The sequence below is a fragment of the Neomonachus schauinslandi genome, chromosome 9 (genome assembly GCF_002201575.2).
Source record: "Neomonachus schauinslandi chromosome 9, ASM220157v2, whole genome shotgun sequence".
Classification (NCBI taxonomy): Eukaryota; Metazoa; Chordata; class Mammalia; order Carnivora; family Phocidae; genus Neomonachus; species Neomonachus schauinslandi.
The window spans coordinates 133,656,618-133,676,347 of record NC_058411.1 but is presented as its reverse complement, the minus strand read 5'-3'; the positions used below and the strand labels follow the sequence as shown (position 1 = coordinate 133,676,347).

Here is a 19,730-nt window from a genome sequence, read left to right as displayed (position 1 = left end):
CCACGGCTAGGAATATGTGTGTGTGTGTGTGTGTGTGTGTGTGTTTTATTTATATCAGTTGTTCTTATTTAGATTTTTTAGATGATGGGATTCTTTAGAAGAAAAGCTAAGGGATCCCTGACCGCCATATTTCGGCTTGATTCCACAGGCAATGGGGGGCTGTTTAATGAGGAGCTATCAAACGCCTTTGAGGAAGAGGATGACGAGTTGGGACCTGTGTTTTAGGAGGGTCACTCTGCTCCAGGGGTTTTGGTACTGGGAGTGGTTCTAGAGGATGAGAGTCTGAATTGATTCTGGAGCTTCTGGAATTGACTCTCTAATCTGATTCGATATAGACACGATTGACTATTCCAGTAGTAAAGACATCACTGATCGCCCCGGGTGTGATGTGGCAACAGAGATACTCAAACTATCATCCTTGGATACTCCTAATGAAACACTTCAAAGAGGCAAGGTGACCACGTATAGAATCCCTTGGACCTTTTTGTCCAACTAATGAGTAAAATAAGCTTGGTGGAGTCAGAGCAGCAATCAGACCAGTCTGACTTGTGGAGACTGTGGTGTTTCCAGAAGTGAAACAGGTCGGAAGCGTACTAAATTCTCACTTGTTCTGTATAAGCAGAAAAATTCTAGGTAATGTGAACAAAACTCCAACTTGTATCATAAGAACGGCGTCATGTCCATTTCCAGACTTGAGCCAGTTTACAGCCCCAGAACCCCTGAACGAGGAAGAGGCTGAGTCTCCTTGAGGAAGGATCCTGGTACACTGAAAACATGCTTTCTCCCAGTCTTTCCAACTGTGCACTGGGGAAAAGGAAATAATCAGACCTTGTGAAGATGACGGGACATTGGCTGTGAACTGGCTCTAATTCCAGGGGACCCAAACATCTCTGTGGTCCACCAGGCAGAGTGGGGGCTCATGGAGGTAGGTGATCAATGGAGATTTAGCTCAGGTCCCTCTCACAGTGGGCTCAGTGGATCCCGAAACCCTCCTGTGGTTATTCCCCCAGTTCTGGAATGTGTCACTGGGGTAGACCTACTGAGCAACTGGCAAACCCCCACACTGATGAAGAATGGATTGTCAGGGAAACTAGAGGTAGGAGAGATGACAGAAGATTACTAGAATAGTCCAGGGGAGAAATATGCAGTCTCTGGACTGGTATGTAGAGGAAGTAGTAGATGCCATGTGAGTGTTTTGAAAAATTAAGACTTTTATATAGAGCTTTAAAATATTTCTGCTGTAAGTACCATTTTTCTTGTTTAATTTATGCAAGGAAGGAAGCAGAGGACCTAGGCAAAGAAGATAGCCCCTCTCTAAGAGATTTACACTTTTCCACGGCTGGTTGTATTTATTATAAAATCAGTGCATTCATAGCAAAGGGTTGACTATTACAAAGCTGATGAGTAAATCCAGTATTTTTGTAGCCAACATACAATGAATAAAAACAATTTTCTGTACAACCAACCAACCCACCAGCCAACCATCCATCCAAAAAACCAGCATCGTGTTCTCAAGATGAAGAGGGATTTTTTTCATAATTAACCAAGGGGGTTTGAAAAAAAATAAATCTTACAAGGAGAACTTCTTGCAAAGAAAACCCTCACTTTCATGATGTGAGATACAGATTAAATATGGATTTAGCTTTGAGTGAGGCACTTTCCCACTTGTCTACAGGTGTTTCAGTTTCTGTGCCTTTCCACTTCTGCATCAAAGGATAGCACCTACCTCTGTCTCAAAGCACTTGTGTCAACCACTTCAAATTATTAACTGCTGGTGCAAATTTGTGGATCCTGGGTTATACTCTGATTTTAATCTAGATTGAATCAAAGATATTTGGAGCTTATGTATGTGTAGTTTTTAGTTTTACTTGGAGTAAATATAGCATTGTCTGGAGAGAGAGGGAGGAGAGACAGAGATAGAGACACAGAGAGATAGAGACACAGAGAAAGAAAGGAGAACGCAGCAGAGAATGGTATTTAGCTCCCCGGGTTGCTGGGAGAATTAAATGGAATAGCTCAGGCTAACCGTGCAGCTCGGGATGTGCACACAGTAGGTGCTTAGTCAGTATTCATCCTGCTCCTCTGATCCATCTGCAAAACCTGATGTTTTAGCTTCTCACTTGTTTTAACATTGGTTAGGGTAAGGATAGCTCAGCAGATTCTTTCTGTTCTGCTTGCAGAACATCTCCTTTGGCAATAAGACCTCCAAAGACTTGAAGGATTTTTTTTTTCCTCCATGGTTATATGCACATTCCTTGAGACCTTGTAAATAAAAGATGTTTGGTAACTATCGACTTACTAATTATTAACATAAAAATGTTGTAGTTATTTATTTATATTGACCTCCCTGTATTTATATTGTCCCTACCATGGAAAACTTCAGCAGATAAAAAAAAACTCATAAGGCTCTTAATCCACATATTTGAAAATATAATTCCCAGACCATGAAAAATACAACAGGAATGAATGAGGGGGAATTCTTAAATAAACTGGTGTATTTATTGCAAATGGAGGGGAAGGTGCAGGGCTGGGCAAGGGCTCACAAATGCCCTCCTTCAATCCCATCCCGTATTTCACCCATCCCTCCACCCACCTCCATTCTGGTCACCAGCAGTTTGTTCTCTATAATTAAGAGTCTGATTCTTGGTTTGCCTCTCTCTCTTCTCTTTTTTTCCCTTTCCTCGTTTGTTTTTTTCTTAAATTCCACATATCAGTGAAATCATATGGTATTTGTCTTTATCTGACTAACTCGTTTCGCTTAGCATAATACTCTCTAGATCCATCCATGTCATTGCAAATGACAAGAGTTCATTCTTTTCGTGGCTGAGTAATATTCCATTGTGTACATATACCACTGATTCAAAGGGAAACATGCACCGCAATGTATATATAGCAGCATTATCTACAAATGCCAAATTATGGAAGCAGCCCAATTGTCCATTGATTGATGAATGGATAAAGAAGATGTGATATGTATATTTCAAGAGGGAGGGGGAAATAGACCCCATCTCCTAATTGGTTCTGGAGAGCAGGGAGGAGGAGGGACGAGAAATATTGCTGAGCCATTTTGTGTGGTACAGTCAGCGACTGACTGTTTTGTTTTTTTTTTTTTTAAAGATTTATGTATTTATTTGAGATAGAGAGAATGAGAGAGAGAGCATGAGAGGGAGGAGGGTCAGAGGGAGAAATAGACTCCCTGCTGAGCAGGGAGCCTGATGCAGGGCTTGATCCCGGGACTCCTGGATCATGACCAGAGCCGAAGGCAGACGCTTATCCGACTGAGCCACCCAGGTGTCCCAGCGACTGACTGTTTTGAACCAGTTCTCTGGGTGGCCCCTCTCAACAGCACACATCATTGCCATTTGGGGGCTAGGTAATTCTTTGCTCTGGGGCCCTGTTCTGGGCATTCAAGGCTATTAACAGGATCCCAGGCCTTTACCCCACCAGATGCCTGAAGCACCCAACTCCCACTTATGACAACAAAACTATATCCAGATGTTGCCAGATGTCCCCTGGGGAGGGGTGGGGGTGAGGGTGAGGGAATCAGCTCCAGCGGAGAACCACTTCTAGATGAGTATTCTCAGCCCTGGCTGCCCATTAGGTCACCTGAGGAGCTGTTAAAAAGAAACAGGCCCCGCTCTAGAATAATCAAGTCAGAATCTCTACGGGGGAGGTGTGAGCATGGGCATTTGCTAACAGCTTCCTGGTGATTCCAGGGTGCAGCCAGGTACGAGAGCTAGGTATTTTACAGAATCTCAGAGGTAGTGGGAGCTGCTGAGAGGTCAGGGTTTTGCTTGTTGTGCTCTGTAGGAACTGTCCCCAAAAGGCTTCCTTCTTATGTTTGTGATGATGGTTGGAATGTTTGCATGCACCTTGACCAGCATGAAAAAATGGGGTTGCATCCAAAAACCACATTTCCTTTTGCACGGTGCTTTACAGATCTTCAGTGGTGTTCATGGATATTCTGAATTTTAAATTACCCCATGAGACGGTCAGAGTGATAATCCCCCATTTACATGATGAGGGAAATGATGTCGGAGATCTTAGGGGATACATGCTGGCCGGCAGTTCAGTTCCTAAAGTCGTTTTCCTGTCCTGTTTGTTACTCACTGCCACTCATCTTCACCGGGGGCTACTTTCTAGTAATGAGGCTGGGCAGTTCTTTTCTCTTGCACAGATGTATTCAGAAAACCAGAGGAGAACCAATGCTAAAAAGTCAGTTATTTCCCAGTGCCTGGTACAACCTCTATGAACTTTCTTCTAATTTGAAAGCCAATTATAATAATTATACTGCCACCACCAAGGGCTATAATCTGATAATATATCTTCCCTTGCAACCATTCTGTACTAGGCATTTTATATATGACATTTCTCATCCTTTTAGCAACCTGCAAGGAAAGCATTGTTTTCAGCATTTTACAGATGGGAAAAGTTAGGCTCCAAGAGGTTGAAGTAACTTGTCAAAAGTAGTTAGTGATACATCTAGGATTTGAGACCAGTGATTAGGTCTGATTTCAAAGTCTATTGCTTCTCCTTTCCCTTGCTGTCCCATCCGTGGAAGTTGTTTCTAAGTGCCTGTTAACCTTAAACAACATTTTATGTGAAATGCGTCACTCCAGTATGATGCAAGCATGGGGCCCCCTTGGGAGTGCTGGAGTGGGGTACAGCCCATCTCTGTAGGTGAGAACAGGATGTAGTCCATGTCCCAACCAGCTGCACCAGAAAGGCAGGTGCTGATTTTACTGGGGATTCACAGCAGTCCCTGAGGCATAGACCATCAGCCCAAGTAGACTGTCCAGGGAGTGAAGAACAACACTGCCCTCCTGTATCAGGCCATGGAAGGGCTCCTAAAGAATGATCCATCACCCTGTAGAGACCAGAGCAGTAAAGGTGAAAAGAACTCCCCCATGCCCCCACTGCCAAGAATCACGTCGGATGTGGAGTTCACAACTGCTCAGCTAAAATGGTCCTTTGTAGGCCAGTGGGTGTAAAAATCCCTCTTTATGGCACAAGCCCAGATGAGCTGGTTTTCACTTTGCAAAGGATTGTTTTAGTTTCCAGAAAAAGTCTCAGATAGTATCAGGGCAGGGAAGAGGGAAGGGAGAGTCAGATAGACGGTCCTGGGATTGTAATCACCTTTAACATGCCCCATGGGGTCCACTGAACAGACTGAACACCTTCCGCTCCATGGGGGCTACCTGGGGCTGCTCAAACATGCAAAATGAACATTTTCTGTTTCACTGCTGGAATTTTTGCTGACTGAGAGGCATGCATCAATCTCTGCTGGGGATGTGTAGGAAATGTCCCAGGGAAGTTTCACCCTTTCCTTGGGCCCTCTGCCTCACCTCTCTTGAGTCCCAGAAAAGGAAGTGTTATCCTTGAAAGGAGATGTGATGACAAATTATAAGGCATAAGACATTAATTATAACATTATGGAGTCATCTAATACTAGAAGTGAAAGGGATGAAGGAAAACTCCTAGCATCCCCTTCATTTCTAATTGGAGGAAACTGAGCCCCAAGAGCAAGTGAGTTGGTCAAGGTCAGATACTCTGAGACTGGAGCCTGGGACCCCTGAGGCCTGGCACAGAGCTCTTTCCTCTATAACAAGTTGTCTTGTCTTTTGCTCTTAAGGAAGACTATACAAATCAATCAGATGGTCTTTTATCTATGATTTCTTTTTTAAGAGGCGGTATGTGTCTCAGATGCATTCAGTTGCTGATAACAGTGGCTTTGAATCGTAGAAGTGTTTATTATTTACTTATCAAGAATTCCCAAATTAGGTGGTTCCAGGGGTGGGTCAGTGGTTCACTGACATCAGGGCATAAGGCCTGGCATCTCTGTCATCCTCCTTCCCTTTTCTTCATGGTCACAAGATGATCACTGTAGCTCTAAACTCTCCATCCTCCCGTACTGGCTTTCCAAGCACAAAGTAAGAGATGGTGGCAAGAAAGTGCTATTTCTGCTTTTATTAGGCACAAAAATATTGCCCAGAAGCCTCTGACAAATATCCCCATATGTCTTATTGCTCTCCTGAATAAATCACGGGCGAGAGGAATAGGATGAAGATGGCCATCTTAAATTAACTATGATCCACCCCCTAAGGTTGAGTATGTACATAGGGGGGCAATTTCTCTGAACATATTTTAATACCTAAGTGCCCCCTTCTTCTGTCTCCAGCTCACTCTGTATAGTTTTCCAGCCCCTACCGATGTTCAGCCTTGAGGACACCTTCTAGTTTTCCTGGTGCCTGCCCCCCAACTCCCCCCGCTGGTCCTTCCCAGTCTCTGCTGCTGGCTTCTCCTCGTCTTTCTGACCCTTAAACATTGGAACATTTCAGCACTCGGTCCTGGGATCTCTTCTCTATTGCCCTTTCTTTGGGGGCTCTGGTCATCTCTGCTTTAAATACCATCCATTCTCTTGACTCTACCTTTATTTATTTTTTCTTTTTATGTTCTTGATATGTTTGGAGTAAAATATGTTTTTTTTTTAATTTTATTTTATTATGTTAGTCACCATACATTACATCATTAGTTTTTGATGTAGGTTCCATGATTCGTTGTTTGCGTATAACACCCAGCGCTCCATGCAATACATGCCCTCCTCTAGTGGACAGAAACCTTACTAGTGACCTGAATCCTTTCTGTTGCCTTTGCTCCCGCTATGGCTGTGGGCTTGTCTTCCACTCATCAAAGACATGGCCGGGGATCTGAGGTCTGGTCTCCTCACAGGCTCATGGCTTGGCCCAGGATGTTGCCTCGTGGCTTAAGCTTGGTCACACACACACAGCTGGGGGGGTGAAGTCTCCAGGCTGCCTCACAGGGTCTGTATTTCCCATAAGTATGGTTGGAGAGAGAGCCCCTTCCTGACTTAAGGTCTTACCCTTACATGATGTTGCTAAAGCAAGGGGCTTCTGTCCCTCAGACTCCCCAGTCTGTCTGCAAACTTCCATCTTTGGACCTGTTGGTCACACGCAGAATCTAGAACTTCCAGAAGGGGTAATTCTACTCTTCCATAGGGCTGTGGCTTCTCCTGAGCTGAAGGGCCAGATGTGAGTGAGTGTGATGCATCCTCAGCCAGAGCGACAAATGCTTTATCCAACCCAGGTATCCCTGAGTAGTCCTGGTGTATCTTCTCTTGGGGGTTACTCCATAATCTGGGTCATTGATGAGTCACTCAACTGCAAGCCTGGATTTCTTCCATCAGACATCAGAAAACTGTGGTCAGAGAGGAAAACTCTTAATCTCAATTTCTTCATCTGTTAAATCAAGATATTAATACTTCCCTCACACTGTTGGAATGGCAAATTGAAAGTATTACTTATGTCACCTACTGTAGTACTTAGCACGTGGTAGGAGCTAAACAGACGCTAACTAGTTCCTTTGTTCCTTCCTTTCTCCTCTGCCCATTTGTTTCTAAGTAAATATGTTATGTGAGATTTGGGGAAGAGTTCCAACTTTTAATAGATTAGGAAAGTTAACCTACTTCCAAAGATTCATTCACTTGAGCTTATTGGACACATAAAGTACTAGAAAAGTCCAACATCGTGATTGCCAGATTGGTTTTCACTTGACAAACCTTTTCACGAGCCAAACCTTTTCTGTGCCAAGTACCTGGATCCAAAAGAAAGTGTTTATTCATCCCAGAAGTTTCCAAGCATCCACATGTCATATACACACAGAACTTGGCTCACTTCATCGAATGCATCTGATCTCATGGAGGTGTGCAGATAGATAGCCCGATGTTCTTCCATGACTTAATACCGAAGTGAGACTTCATTAGGGGATTCCCGCATACATTAAATCTTTAGCACATCAACCTCCCAGGCCCTGGTCCAAGAAAATATTGCCCTTTTAAAAGGTATATTTGGTTGAATAATAAAGAAATGGAATGGAGATAGTTCATCTGGAAAGTGCTGATTTTGATCCCTGAAAAGCATAGTCCAATAAATGAGTGGTTGCAGGGAAAGGGAGCTTAGAATCCTCCCAGGATAATTCATGCATTTAATTTCTATGTATTCAAGCAAAAAAAAAAAGTTAGAAATGGCTTCTTTTCCTTGGTTAATTGTGTGCTTCATCCTATTGGCTCTGATGCTCAGAGGGTATATTCTGTTTACATGAAAAGCATCTCTAGAGATCCCAAGAGGTTTGTGATATGTACGAGCTCTCAGTAAGGAAATTTGGCATCATGTCTCAAGAGCCACAAACTCATTGAGCCCCTTTGACCTCATGATTTCATTTCTTGGAATCAATTCTGAACAAATGACCAGCAAGGCAGACAAGGACATATGCACAAAGATGTTCTTTGTGGAGTTATTTATCAAATGGAAAATAGGTCCTGAAACTTCCAATACAGAATGATCTCAACCATGTAAATAGAATATGTCATTGTATGTGGACAAGTAGAAATACAAAGACTAAAGCAAGCTATAACAACAGCTTGGGGTGGACAGTTTTTGCTTTCACCTCTCTACTTTTTTATTTTTCAGATTCTTCTATAGTGATTATGAATTATTTTTTTATTCCTAGAATGAATTTTAATGGAGTGCTTACGAAGTGCCAGCCTCTGAGCTGGATGCTAGAGACACAGAGAGAATTTCACTTGAACAAAGCCAACACAGTCCCTTCTTCCAGGAGTCTGTGGTCTGAGGGATTGGACCTATGTTGAAGAAATAAATGTATAATGGCAAACAGACATATGTGATAGGAAGGAAGGAACAGTATGTTGGTGGAGTACCAGCAGGGAGGACAGAATTTCCTTTGGAACAGGGGTTCTGGAAACTATGGCCTGTTTTTGTTTGTACATTTTTAAAGGATTGTTAAGAAGAAGAAGAAGAAATCACAGAGACCATAGGACATCTGCAAAGTAAACTATTAACAAGTGAACTATGTTTCTCTGGCCCTTTAACAGAAAAAGTTTGAGTCCTAGTTTGGAAAGAACATCAGGGATGCCTCTCGAAGGAGATGACAATCAACTTGGCAGCTTAAGTATGAGTTAGCAAAAAGAAAAAAAACAATTCCCAGCGAAGTTTTATTAGAGGAAACTTGAAAAATGTTTTATTTTTTTCTTTTTAAGCTTCAGGTTTTTTTTTTAAAGATTTTATTTATTTATTTGACAGAGAGAGACACAGCGAGAGAGGAGAGAGGGAACATAAGCAGGGGGAGTGGGAGAGGAAGCAGGCTTCCCTCAGAGCAGAGAGCCCGATGCAGGGCTCGATCCCAGGACCCTAGGATCATGACCTGAGCCGAAGGCAGACGCTTAACGACTGAGCCACCCAGGTGCCCCTGAAAAATGTTTTAGTTAAAAAAAGCTTTTTATTGGAACCTGGCTTCTGCTTCAGGTATGGAGAGAGGGAGGTGCGTTTAAAGGGCGTGCTACTATAAATAAGTTTCTTCTGCTAGTCTCTGTCCTCTTGCCTCCAATTCCTTTAACATATGGTTGGTTTGATTTTAAAATACCACCAACTTGTTTTCATTTTTCTAATTCCGTGGCTTTCTTAGGTCACAGCCGGTTCTCCGCTGCCCTGCTCATAACCACAGTAGCAACCTTTATTAATTGTGCATTTACTTTTGTGCCAGGCATCCTGCTAGGTACTTTCAATCCGCTGTGCCATGTCATCCTAACAACTCCGCAAGATGAGCACTATCATCTGACTTTTATAAAGAAGGAGCAATGATCAGGGAAGCTGAATGGGTTGCCTGAGGTCATGCTGCGGGTAATTCACGGAGCCAGGATTAGGAGCCGGATCGTCTCGCTTTCAAGACTGGGCTCTCCCTCGGTGTGGGCTCCTCCTTCTTCCACGGAGGCATATTTCACTTCCTCTGGCCTTTCTCATCCTCCCACATCCACCTCCTTTTGCCCCCCTCCCCCCTACTCTGCAAGTAACAGTTTTGGTTTTTAATTTCCTTAAAAAGCTCATGTATTGGGGGGCATTTCCTTAATATGCCAGCGAGCTTGTGGAGTGGAACTGAAGGATGATAGAGTTTCCAGCTTTCTAGCTAGTCCCTTCTCTGCTTCGTGCTAAAGTAATTTTTGATAACTCCATTGCATTTCAATTTTCCAAATTTATTGTCTTAATTTCCTGTTAAAGACAGATTTTAAATGAGTTTAATAGCACAGCTATTTCAGAGGCATTGTTAATTTTATATTTCTCTTCTCTGGATCGGCCCTTCTTCCCTCCATTCTTCCTTGTCAGAGCCTGCCAACAAGTGCGGAGGAGGAAAAACTTCTTCCCTCAGCCCTCCCGGCAGCAGGCCCTGTGAATTAAACTGACAAAAGACAGATTAGCAAGGGAAAAACAGTTTATTAGCACGTGCAATGCACAGAGGCAGGTGCCATTCCAAGGGATGGTTAGGACTTTGGTCTTAGATAGCAGCTTCACAAAGAACAATACATTTGTAGAGAAGGAACAAGGACAAAGGAAAAGGGTTGTAGGCTTAGGCTTCGCTGGGTGGCAAACGGGGCAAACTGACCGAAGACGAGGTTGTTTTAGGAAGGATTGTTCTGTCGGTCCCTCGTGGTCCTGTCTCTGGGCTGGTAAGCACCTGTGGTGATTAAAAGCCACATCAAAAACTAATGATGTATTGTACGGTGACTAACATAACATAATAAAATTAAAAAATAAATAAATAAAAGCCTAAGCCTGCTTTTAGGCAAATATGCGGGAGGGCAGGGAGCTTTCTCTTGGAGTCTGTGGTTTCTCAACCATCTTCAGCTCAAAATAATCCTTAGGCCAAAACGGCACGTTTTGGGGGCAGCATACTCTGATCCCCTGCAACGGCATTTTGAAAAGCTCTTATTCTTTCTAGTTCCTCTCTGCCTTGGACAGTGAGTAGCAAAAGCACCAGGCTCAGAGCCAGGAGACCAGAAGCCCAGCGCCAGCAGGGAACTTCCAGGAGAGTCTCTGACCTGATCTGGGGCTCAGCATCCTCAGCTAGCGAAGCGAAGGAGTCGGATTCAATATCGAATCTCCATGCTACATCAGTTTGCCAACGTGTCTGCATCGGTCAGGGCGTAGTCAGGAGATACAACTCGTACCAGTTATTGGAACAGAGAGAATTGAATATAAAAAATGATGAGTGGGGTGAGTGAAACGTGTTGATAAACGATACTGAGATAGTGGATGCAGGCAGCAGCTCCCTCCCCGGGACTGGGGGAAAAAAGGGAAGAGAATGGAATTATTATACCTCAACAACTCAGAGAAGGGAGCTCAGGGAGCTATAACTCAGATCTCTAGAGAGGGGACCCTCGCTGGCTGGTGTTGGTGTGGGAGTGGAGGGGAGAGCAGGATGTAGCTGCTTCTGCTAATTGGACCCAGCTGCTCCCGTGTGGCACGGCCTTGCTCCTGCCTGGTGAACAAAGCTGGGGTGGAATTCATAGGAACAGAAAGCACAGGTCCCTTCTTCCTGCTCCAGCCTTTCAGCGCCCCCCTCTAGTGCCCCCTAGTGGCAGGACCTAGCAGCGCCTGGCCGGCAATGTGCAGGTGTTTGTGGACAAAATAGGAAGGGTGGTTTCGGGGCTGAATGACAATAGTTTAATAACTGACACAACGTTCATGGTTGAGATTGCACACTGGTGGTCTAGGAGCTACTTTTGGCCACTGGCCACGTATGATCCATAGACGTGTCTCTTGTGGCATTCATGATAATTTAATCAAACGTGTGTCTGGGTTAATTTTTTTTTTTTTTAAGATTTTATTTGTTTTTTGACAGAGAGAGAGACAGCGAGAGAGGGAACACAAGCAGGGGGAGTGGGAGAGGGAGAAGCAGGCTTCCCGCTGAGCAGGGAGCCCGATGTGGGGCTCGATCCCAGGACCCTGGGATCATGACCTGAGCCGAAGGCAGACGCCTAACGACTGAGCCACCCAGGCGCCCCGTGTCTGGGTTAATTTTTAAAATCTGAACATGTGCTTCCTGGGAAGCCCACACAACTTTATCGTTCATGATTTACATTTTTAAAAGGCAAATGAGTAGGAAGGCAGCTTGGAAATTACCTAGTAATCAGTTTACACATGTGGCGGTAAGGCCCTCAGAGGGTGCAAGAATTTCCTCCCAAATCTCAAAACCAGCGAGGGCGCCTGGGTGGCTCAGATGGTTAAGCGTCTGCCTTCAGCTCAGGTCATGATCCCAGGGTCCTGGGATCGAGTCCCGCATCGGGCTCCCTGCTAGGCGGGGAGCCTGCTTCTCCCTCTGCCTCTGCCTCTCTCTCTCTCTGACTCTCATGAATAAATAAATAAAACATTTAAAAAAAAAAAAAAAAAAAACCAGCGAAGGAGATTTTGGGGTGCTAAGTCCAGGATTCTCATCACTACCCCTCACTGTGCTACCAGGAAGATGGGTGTGCTCTGGCCTCCCATTGCTCAGAGTGTGGTCCATGGATCAGCAACACCAGTCTTGTTAGAAATGCAGAATCTTGGGGCAACTGGGCGGCTCAGTCGGTTAGGCGTCTGCCTTCGGCTCAGGTCATGATCCTGGGGTCCTGGGATTGAGCACCACGTTGGGTTCTCTGCCCAGCCGGGAGGCTGCTTGTCTCTCTCCTTCTGCCCCTCCCCCTGGCTCATGCTCTCTCTTGCTCACACTCTCTGTCTCTCAAATAAATAAATAAAATCTTAAAAAAAAAAAAAAGAAATGCAGAATCTCAAGGGTGCCCGGGTGGCTCAGTTGGTTGAACGTCTGACTCTTGATTTTGGCTCAGGTCATGATCTCAGGGTCTTGAGATCCAGCTGCACGTCAGGCTCCATGCTGGGCATGGAGCGTGCTTAAGATTCTCTTTCTCCCTCTCCCTCTGCACAGCCCCCTACTCTGGCTGGCACACGCTCTCTCTCTCTCTCTCTCTCAATTAAAAACAAATGTAGACTCTTAGGCCCCACACCAGACTTATTGAATCAAAATCTGATTTTAATGAGATCCTCCCATGATTTGTGTGTGCACAGTAACATTTGAGAAGTGCTGAAGATAGCTTTTTTCAGAAAAGGAAAATAAACTTTAATTGGCTGCTAGTGTTTTTCTCTGGGATGGAACCAGGGTAAGGAGTATGGAGACTGGTTCTCAGCAAATCTCCTGACCACTCCTCTGATTTCTCGCCTCCCTTCCTCCCAATTTATAGGCCCACACACATGATGCAAACAGCCACGTGCACACACATAACTACATGAGCATGCATCCGAAAATGCATATGTATTCTCTCCCTCATACACAGACACGCACACACCCATTAGCCATTTATGACACGGTCTCTGCTCTACCGCCTCACCCCAGTCCCTCACCAGGTCCCCCCACGTGCACTCTGCTCTACTCACACTGAACTACTTGGGCACCATTGCCCAAACATATCAGGTGTTCTTTTTGCCTCCCTGTCTTTTGCACCTGCTGCCTACCACTGCCTGTGATGCACTCCCCCCACCACCAAGATGGAAACCTGACTAGCTTCTCTTTGTCCTTCACCCACAGCTCAATGACTTTCTTTTGGAAGCCTTCCCACATTGAGTGAAGTGCATCCAGGCTGTGCTCCTTCTCTGTGTTTGTATAATACCCAGCATATGCCTTTATTGGAACATTCTTTCTCACCGGGAGATAATCATATAATGTATTGTTTATCTCCTTGAAAGGAAGGAACCATGCCCCCACTTAGCAAGCAGTTCTGGGGATGAGCAAACAAGGAAAGAATAAACTAATACAGAGCTAACAGATCTGTCTGATGCTTATCTATAAAGAACAGTAAAGCATAGTAGTTAAAGCATCAACTCTGAGGTTGGAATTCCCAGATCAAAATCTTGGTACTTCCACTAATTATGGGACCTTGGGGAACTACTTTGCCTCTCTGTGAATCAGTTTCCTCCTTTACAAAACAAGGACACTAGTGGTATCTACTGGGTTGTTACGAGCATTAAATGGGACCAACAGTGCTCTGTGAAATGCTTCACATGGAGCCAGGCTAGTGGTGAGTGCTCACTTTGCGTTTGCTGCCTTGGTGCTATGATGTGATATATTAGGCTCTCATGATCTATTGTTGTATTACTTACTGGCTTAAAGCACCCATAGCATTTACTTTGCAATTTGGGCAGGACTCTCTCCCTCCCTTCCTCCCTTCCTTTCTTCCTTTCAGTATCTGTTTCTTTATTCCAAACGTGATTGACCACGTATCATGAAAGAACCACAAGGTATTTGTTGGCTGAATGGAGTATTGGAAATTTTTGACAAGGAGTTGAGCTGAGGCCAAAAATGTTTGGAAGCTGAACAGACTTAACATGGAAAAAGATGTTCCCTCTCTCCTCTGGTGTAGAAATCTAAATTACCAAGTACAAGGGCCTACTTTGTGTTGGGCTGGTGGTGACATCCCCGTGGTCTATCTGAAAGGGGGAAGAAGGACAGAGCATCTCAGATATGGGACTCCTGATTATGACCATCATGTTAAGTGGGTTACCTAAGTCAGAGGAAGTAGAATCCAGTTCTTTCCTGGGAAGGACTTGCTTAGGCATGGACAAAGTTTTGGGTCTTTTCTACTTTGGAAGTAGAATCCAGTTCTTTCCTGGGAAGGACTTGCTTAGGCATGGACAGAGTTTGGGTCTTGGTTGGGGTATCAGATGCTAATCAGAAACTAGCGTGGGGATCAGGATCTCAGGACCAGGCACAAAGCCAGTCATGTGGACTGGAACCACAGGTAAAAGTAACAGGGAGGCTGCAGCCTGACCCTCACTCAGGCTTATGTGGTGGGGATGGGTCATGGCAGCAGAAGATGGTTTTAAGCCCCCATCAGTGAGTAAGGCAGTCCTGCTGGACACGACTCACAATGGCTAAGAACTGAGCATGATTAAGTCTGCAGGGAACTAGATGTTGGAGACCCTTGGTTGGTCAGGGTGGGATAGGAGATAAACTCATAGTCTAGCAGAGCACACTGACCCACACATTATTACGACACAGCATGACACATACTCTGAGTTGTGTTTGCAAGTCTTGACTCATTTCCTGAAACACAAGTGTTGGTGACCTAATATTAGTGGGAAATTGCTCACTACATTTTCTGAGCTTTGGACTGAGAAACTGGTGAAATAGGGAGGAGGGGGTATCCTCACTCTATTACTTCTCTGTGGGTCCTCTGAGGATGCAGAGAAATGGCAGAACCAGGAGCACAGGCTCAGCAATTTCCCCTAGACATTCCCATGGTTGACTTTCTTTAGGTCTTTGCCCAAATGTCCCATCTCAGTGAGGGCTTCCTGAACCATCTTCTTTAAAATTGCCACCTCCCACCCTGGCTCTCCCTATTTCCCTCCTTCTTATTATTTTTCTCTAGAACTCTTATCAGTCACCCACTAACTGTATATTTTACGCATTTATCTATTATCTCTTTTCCCCAACTAGAATGTAAGCTCCATGAAGGCAGGGATTTTCATCTGTTTGGACCCTGCTATATCCCCAGTAACTACAAGAGTATTTACCTAGTAACAGACATTTAATAGATACTTTGTAGACTCATAGACATATTCCATGAAGTAACAGCATATACCAAAATATAAAAGAAAATAGCATCTTTCATACTTAAAGGCTAAGAGTTACAACCCAGGTGAGTGAAGAAAATCTTTGTGAAATCCGTTGACAACACCAAAGTTATCATTTCTTTTCATCTCGTAGAATAAGATGACAAAAGAAGGAACTCTGTCATGGGGAAGATAAAACAGGCCGTGGTCAAATCTTTCCTTTTGGGGACCAACCTTCAAGTTGGTTAACCAGCTAATTGAAGCTCTTTGCTTTATGTCGGCCCTTCCTGGTGCACATCTGCATAAATAAAGCATCTGTAGGTCCAGAGGCTTCCTTTCTGTGAAAGACAATTTGTGTTTATCATTTGATTTACAGTTAAGGCTGGGTGAAAGGATCCTTCCATAATTTGCATTCAGTTATTTTCTCCTCGTGAAGGATGGTCTGCAAAGTGATGGTCTGCAAAGTTTCCTTCACAGGTATCGTAAATCACATATGGACTCAGCACCGTCATTAATAATTAGTAAGAGCTCAATATTTAGCAGGAAGGAGTTATCCATGTGATTCTGGAGATGGCCCACGTCTGTGAGGATGCTGACTTACACTGGAACACCATAAACATGTCAACAACAATATATTTATATGATATCTTCAATTAACTGATCTTATTATTAAAAGGCAAGTACAAGTTACATGTGTTAAAGAAAGGACGGCTCATTGCTGGTCTCTTCTGCATTCCCCTAAGGAAGCTGAACGTCGGTTGTAGCATGGAGATGATCTTTTTTGGGAGTAATAAAATAGCCAGGCTTATTGGTAATTGCTGTTTTACACTTGTACCTTTTCCTTCCTTCCCATGATCCTTACACCATTTTGTCCTTTTTTCCTGGAAATTCTCTCTTTAAACCTACCCCTGCAGGTAAGGATTTTTATAACACAAACACTCTTTTTGCTTAAAAATAAAATGACAGTGCTACTTTCTGCAGATTATGCCACTAAAAGAGCCATCTTCAAGAAAGGTACATAAGACTGAGCTACGGTTGATCTATTTTAGTATGTGCACATATGTATCAATCTGTGAGGCTATTTTTTTGAATAGCATTCTTAAGAATTTGAATTTGTACAGCACTTCTAATTTGCCAGGAACATCTGTTAGAGTCCACCTTTTATGTCTGTGACACGGAATTTCTAGAATGCATAAAAACAGGCATCAGATTTTCTGGCACATTGCATGGTTTCTAATGTCTTGTCTCTTTTTTCCACCCCCTCTTCTCTTTTCTCCCCCAACCCTTGCAGGGCTGATAGTGTACCTAGGAATGATGGCTGGGGCCTTCGTCCTAGGGGGCCTGGCTGATAAGCTGGGGAGGAAGAAAGTTCTCAGCATGTCTCTGGCCCTCAACGCCTCCTTTGCCTCTCTCTCCTCCTTCGTCCAGGGATATGGAGCCTTCCTCTTCTGCCGACTCCTCTCAGGCATAGGGTATGTAAATGTAGGGCTTTGCTGGATGCTTGTAGACCAGTGTTCCATCTATCCTGCTACTTGAGCTCTGAGTGGTGCCTCCAGAAAACCTTGGACTATGTTTTGTGTTTGACTTCAAAGATATTATATTAAAGTTGAACCTTAGAAAATGTTGTAAAGTCAGTGTATAAGGTCAAATAACCTGACACTACTTTGACCGGTCTTTCAAATTCACAAGGGTGGGGTATAAGGTAACTAGGCTTTTGCTATGACCATTTTTAGTGTATGACTTGATTGTTTCTTTTTGGCATTTTCTTTATGCAGGATTGGGGGTGCTCTGCCCATTGTTTTTGCCTATTTTTCGGAATTCTTATCTCGGGAGAAGCGAGGAGAACACCTTAGTTGGCTGGGCATCTTCTGGATGACGGGGGGCATCTATGCATCTGCCATGGCCTGGAGCATCATTCCACACTATGGTGAGTGCACTGCCTTCAAATAGCCCAGGGGCTCTTCTTACTATGGCACCTGCCTCCAACAATGTTTCTGTCCTTAACCTTATTCCCCATACTCACACACGGTTCCCTTATATGACTTTTATCTTTCTATAGAACTTCCAATACTGGAGACACCTCGCTAATTTCTTTTTTTTTTTTTTAAAGATTTTATTTATTTATTTGACACAGAGAGAGACAGCGAGAGAAGGAACGTAAGCAGGGGGAATGGGAGAGGGAGAAGCAGACTTCCTGCTGAACAGGGAGCCCGATGCGGGGCTCGATCCTAGGACCCTGGGATCATGACCCAAGCTGAAGTCAGACGCTTAACTGACTGAGCCACCCAGGCATATGTATGTAATTTCCATACACCTATCTTTCTGGAAATAATACAGTCTGTTCTTCCTGCCTCCCTCCCTCTCCATTCTTCTCTTCTTTTCTTCCTTTATTTGAAAGAATGTCAGTCTTTATCTCCCCAGCCCTCTTCCCCCAAGCAAGTTAGGCAGTTAGGCTTCAGTGACCCCATTTAATAGAAGATGTAACAGAAGCCAAGAGAAGTTGATGACTTGGCCAAGGTCACGTCCCTGGCATGACCTTGAAGCTTGATGCTCTGTCTGCCCCCTGTCCCCATGCGGCACTCTTGTGCACTTTCCAGTCTAGTGCCTGCTGTCACTCTTGTTTGGCTGCAGAAGTGGAGAGCCCTTACAGACAAGGTCTTGGATTCAGCCGGGACAATTTTATTATCCTGGGTAATTGCAAAAACCGGATTCTCTGGACAGAGACCTGGCAACGTTTACTTTCACAATTGGTTTTGTTAAGAGTAAAGTAGGGAGAAGGCACCAGTTTTGAATTTGATTATGTCTTTTGAGCATCCTGGGCAATAAATGCTATCAGCATCCTTCAAAATTTTTTCGGTAAACCAGTGATTATGGGTGTAGGCTTTGTCATCATTTAGAATCCTGCCGACCTCTAAGGTAGCAGAAAACTGCCCTGAAGCTAACCAACACTTCTCTACCCACTGAACTCCTTGGTGTCCTTGTTTGAAACCTCATCCTCTTTGTGTATTCTGAGGTGATGGAGGCTCCATGTACATCTCTTTAAGAAGCAGCTTTGGTGTAGACAATGCCTACACTATTGGTTAATGTAATGCTGGGTGTATTATCCTGGTAATCTGATAAACCCTGAAATCTCAGTGGTTTAACACAATAAAAGTTTCCCCACTTGTAAAGTATGGTGAATGTTTCTGATCTGCAGAAACTTTCATATTAGCTCCATCAGTAATATTGGGGCTCAGACTCTTTCCTCCATGTGATTCTATCATCTTTAACATGTGGCTTGACGTCTCTGCTTGGGGAAAGATCATAGGCAGTTGTACATGGAGATTTTGAAGGACAGGCTGGGAAGTGGACTGTGTCCTCTCTACTTACAACCCGCTGGTCCCAAATCTGTAATATGATTACCCCTATCTTGCTGTGTGCCAAGAAAGTAGAGTAAATGGATTTGGGAACAAGTAATTTTGCCCTGTCTAGTCTTTGAGAACCCACTGGGTTTTGTGTAAGTAACAGAGAGGAAATATGAACAGGAATAATGAAATAAACAGCTGAAGAGTTTTCCAGATAATTCTGTCACCCAAAGCAGTTCTCCATCATTTTAGATACAAAATCATATTACTTCTAACATAATTTCTGCACTCTGCCCTTCACCCGAAGGCACACTTAACACACATAGTACACTCCATGTTGGTTATATGGGTCAGAGAAATCGCATACCCTCCCCCCAATTCTTGCTGTATTCTTTACAACTGTTAACTGGTCCAAATGTGTGAGTGATAAGAAACCATTTCCACATTTAAATTAAGTGAGTAAAAAATCTTTTTGGGGAGTGTGGGGGACAAATAAAATCTTAATAAAAGCTGAGCCAAAATAGTGGTGCCCTGTGATTGGGGACAAGTCGCTCCCTCTTGTCTGGCGTGGTTCCTTCACCTATAAAGTGGAGAGGGAAGGAAGCAAGAAGAGCAGACTGTAGAGATCACGCCAGCCCTCAGGTTCAGTAAAAAGGAGAGTGCTGAGAATACGTTTAAAACAATTCTTGTATTCGAGCTCGCTCCCTTCCCGGGAGCATCAACAATGTCAGCCTCCTATTTGCAGCCTGCTTTTTCCCCAAGGGAAGCTTGCCCTCACACGTGACCAGGGAGCCTCCCATTGGCTCAGCTTAGGTCATGTGCCCACCTCAACCAATCACTACACCCTAGAGGATGCCGGGTCCTGATTGGTTCGGTTTCTGGGGAATACTTCCTTCCACAAATCCGGCACCGGGGG

At 44.1% G+C, this 19,730-nt stretch overlaps 1 protein-coding gene across 3 annotated transcripts in view; it reads left to right on the top strand.

Annotated features, from left to right (window-relative positions):
* SV2B (synaptic vesicle glycoprotein 2B) overlaps positions 1 to 19,730 on the top strand; it is a 67,461-nt gene that overhangs the window by 7,416 nt on the left and 40,315 nt on the right. For 2 of the 3 annotated variants that reach the window (XM_021680521.1, XM_021680522.1), the window contains exons 2-3: positions 16,762 to 16,942; positions 17,246 to 17,397. The exons of the other annotated variant lie outside the window; for it this stretch is intronic. In XM_021680521.1, the coding sequence (XP_021536196.1) occupies positions 16,762 to 16,942; positions 17,246 to 17,397 (333 nt within the window). The remainder of the gene's footprint in view (positions 1 to 16,761; positions 16,943 to 17,245; positions 17,398 to 19,730) is intronic. 3 annotated transcript variants of the gene reach the window in all.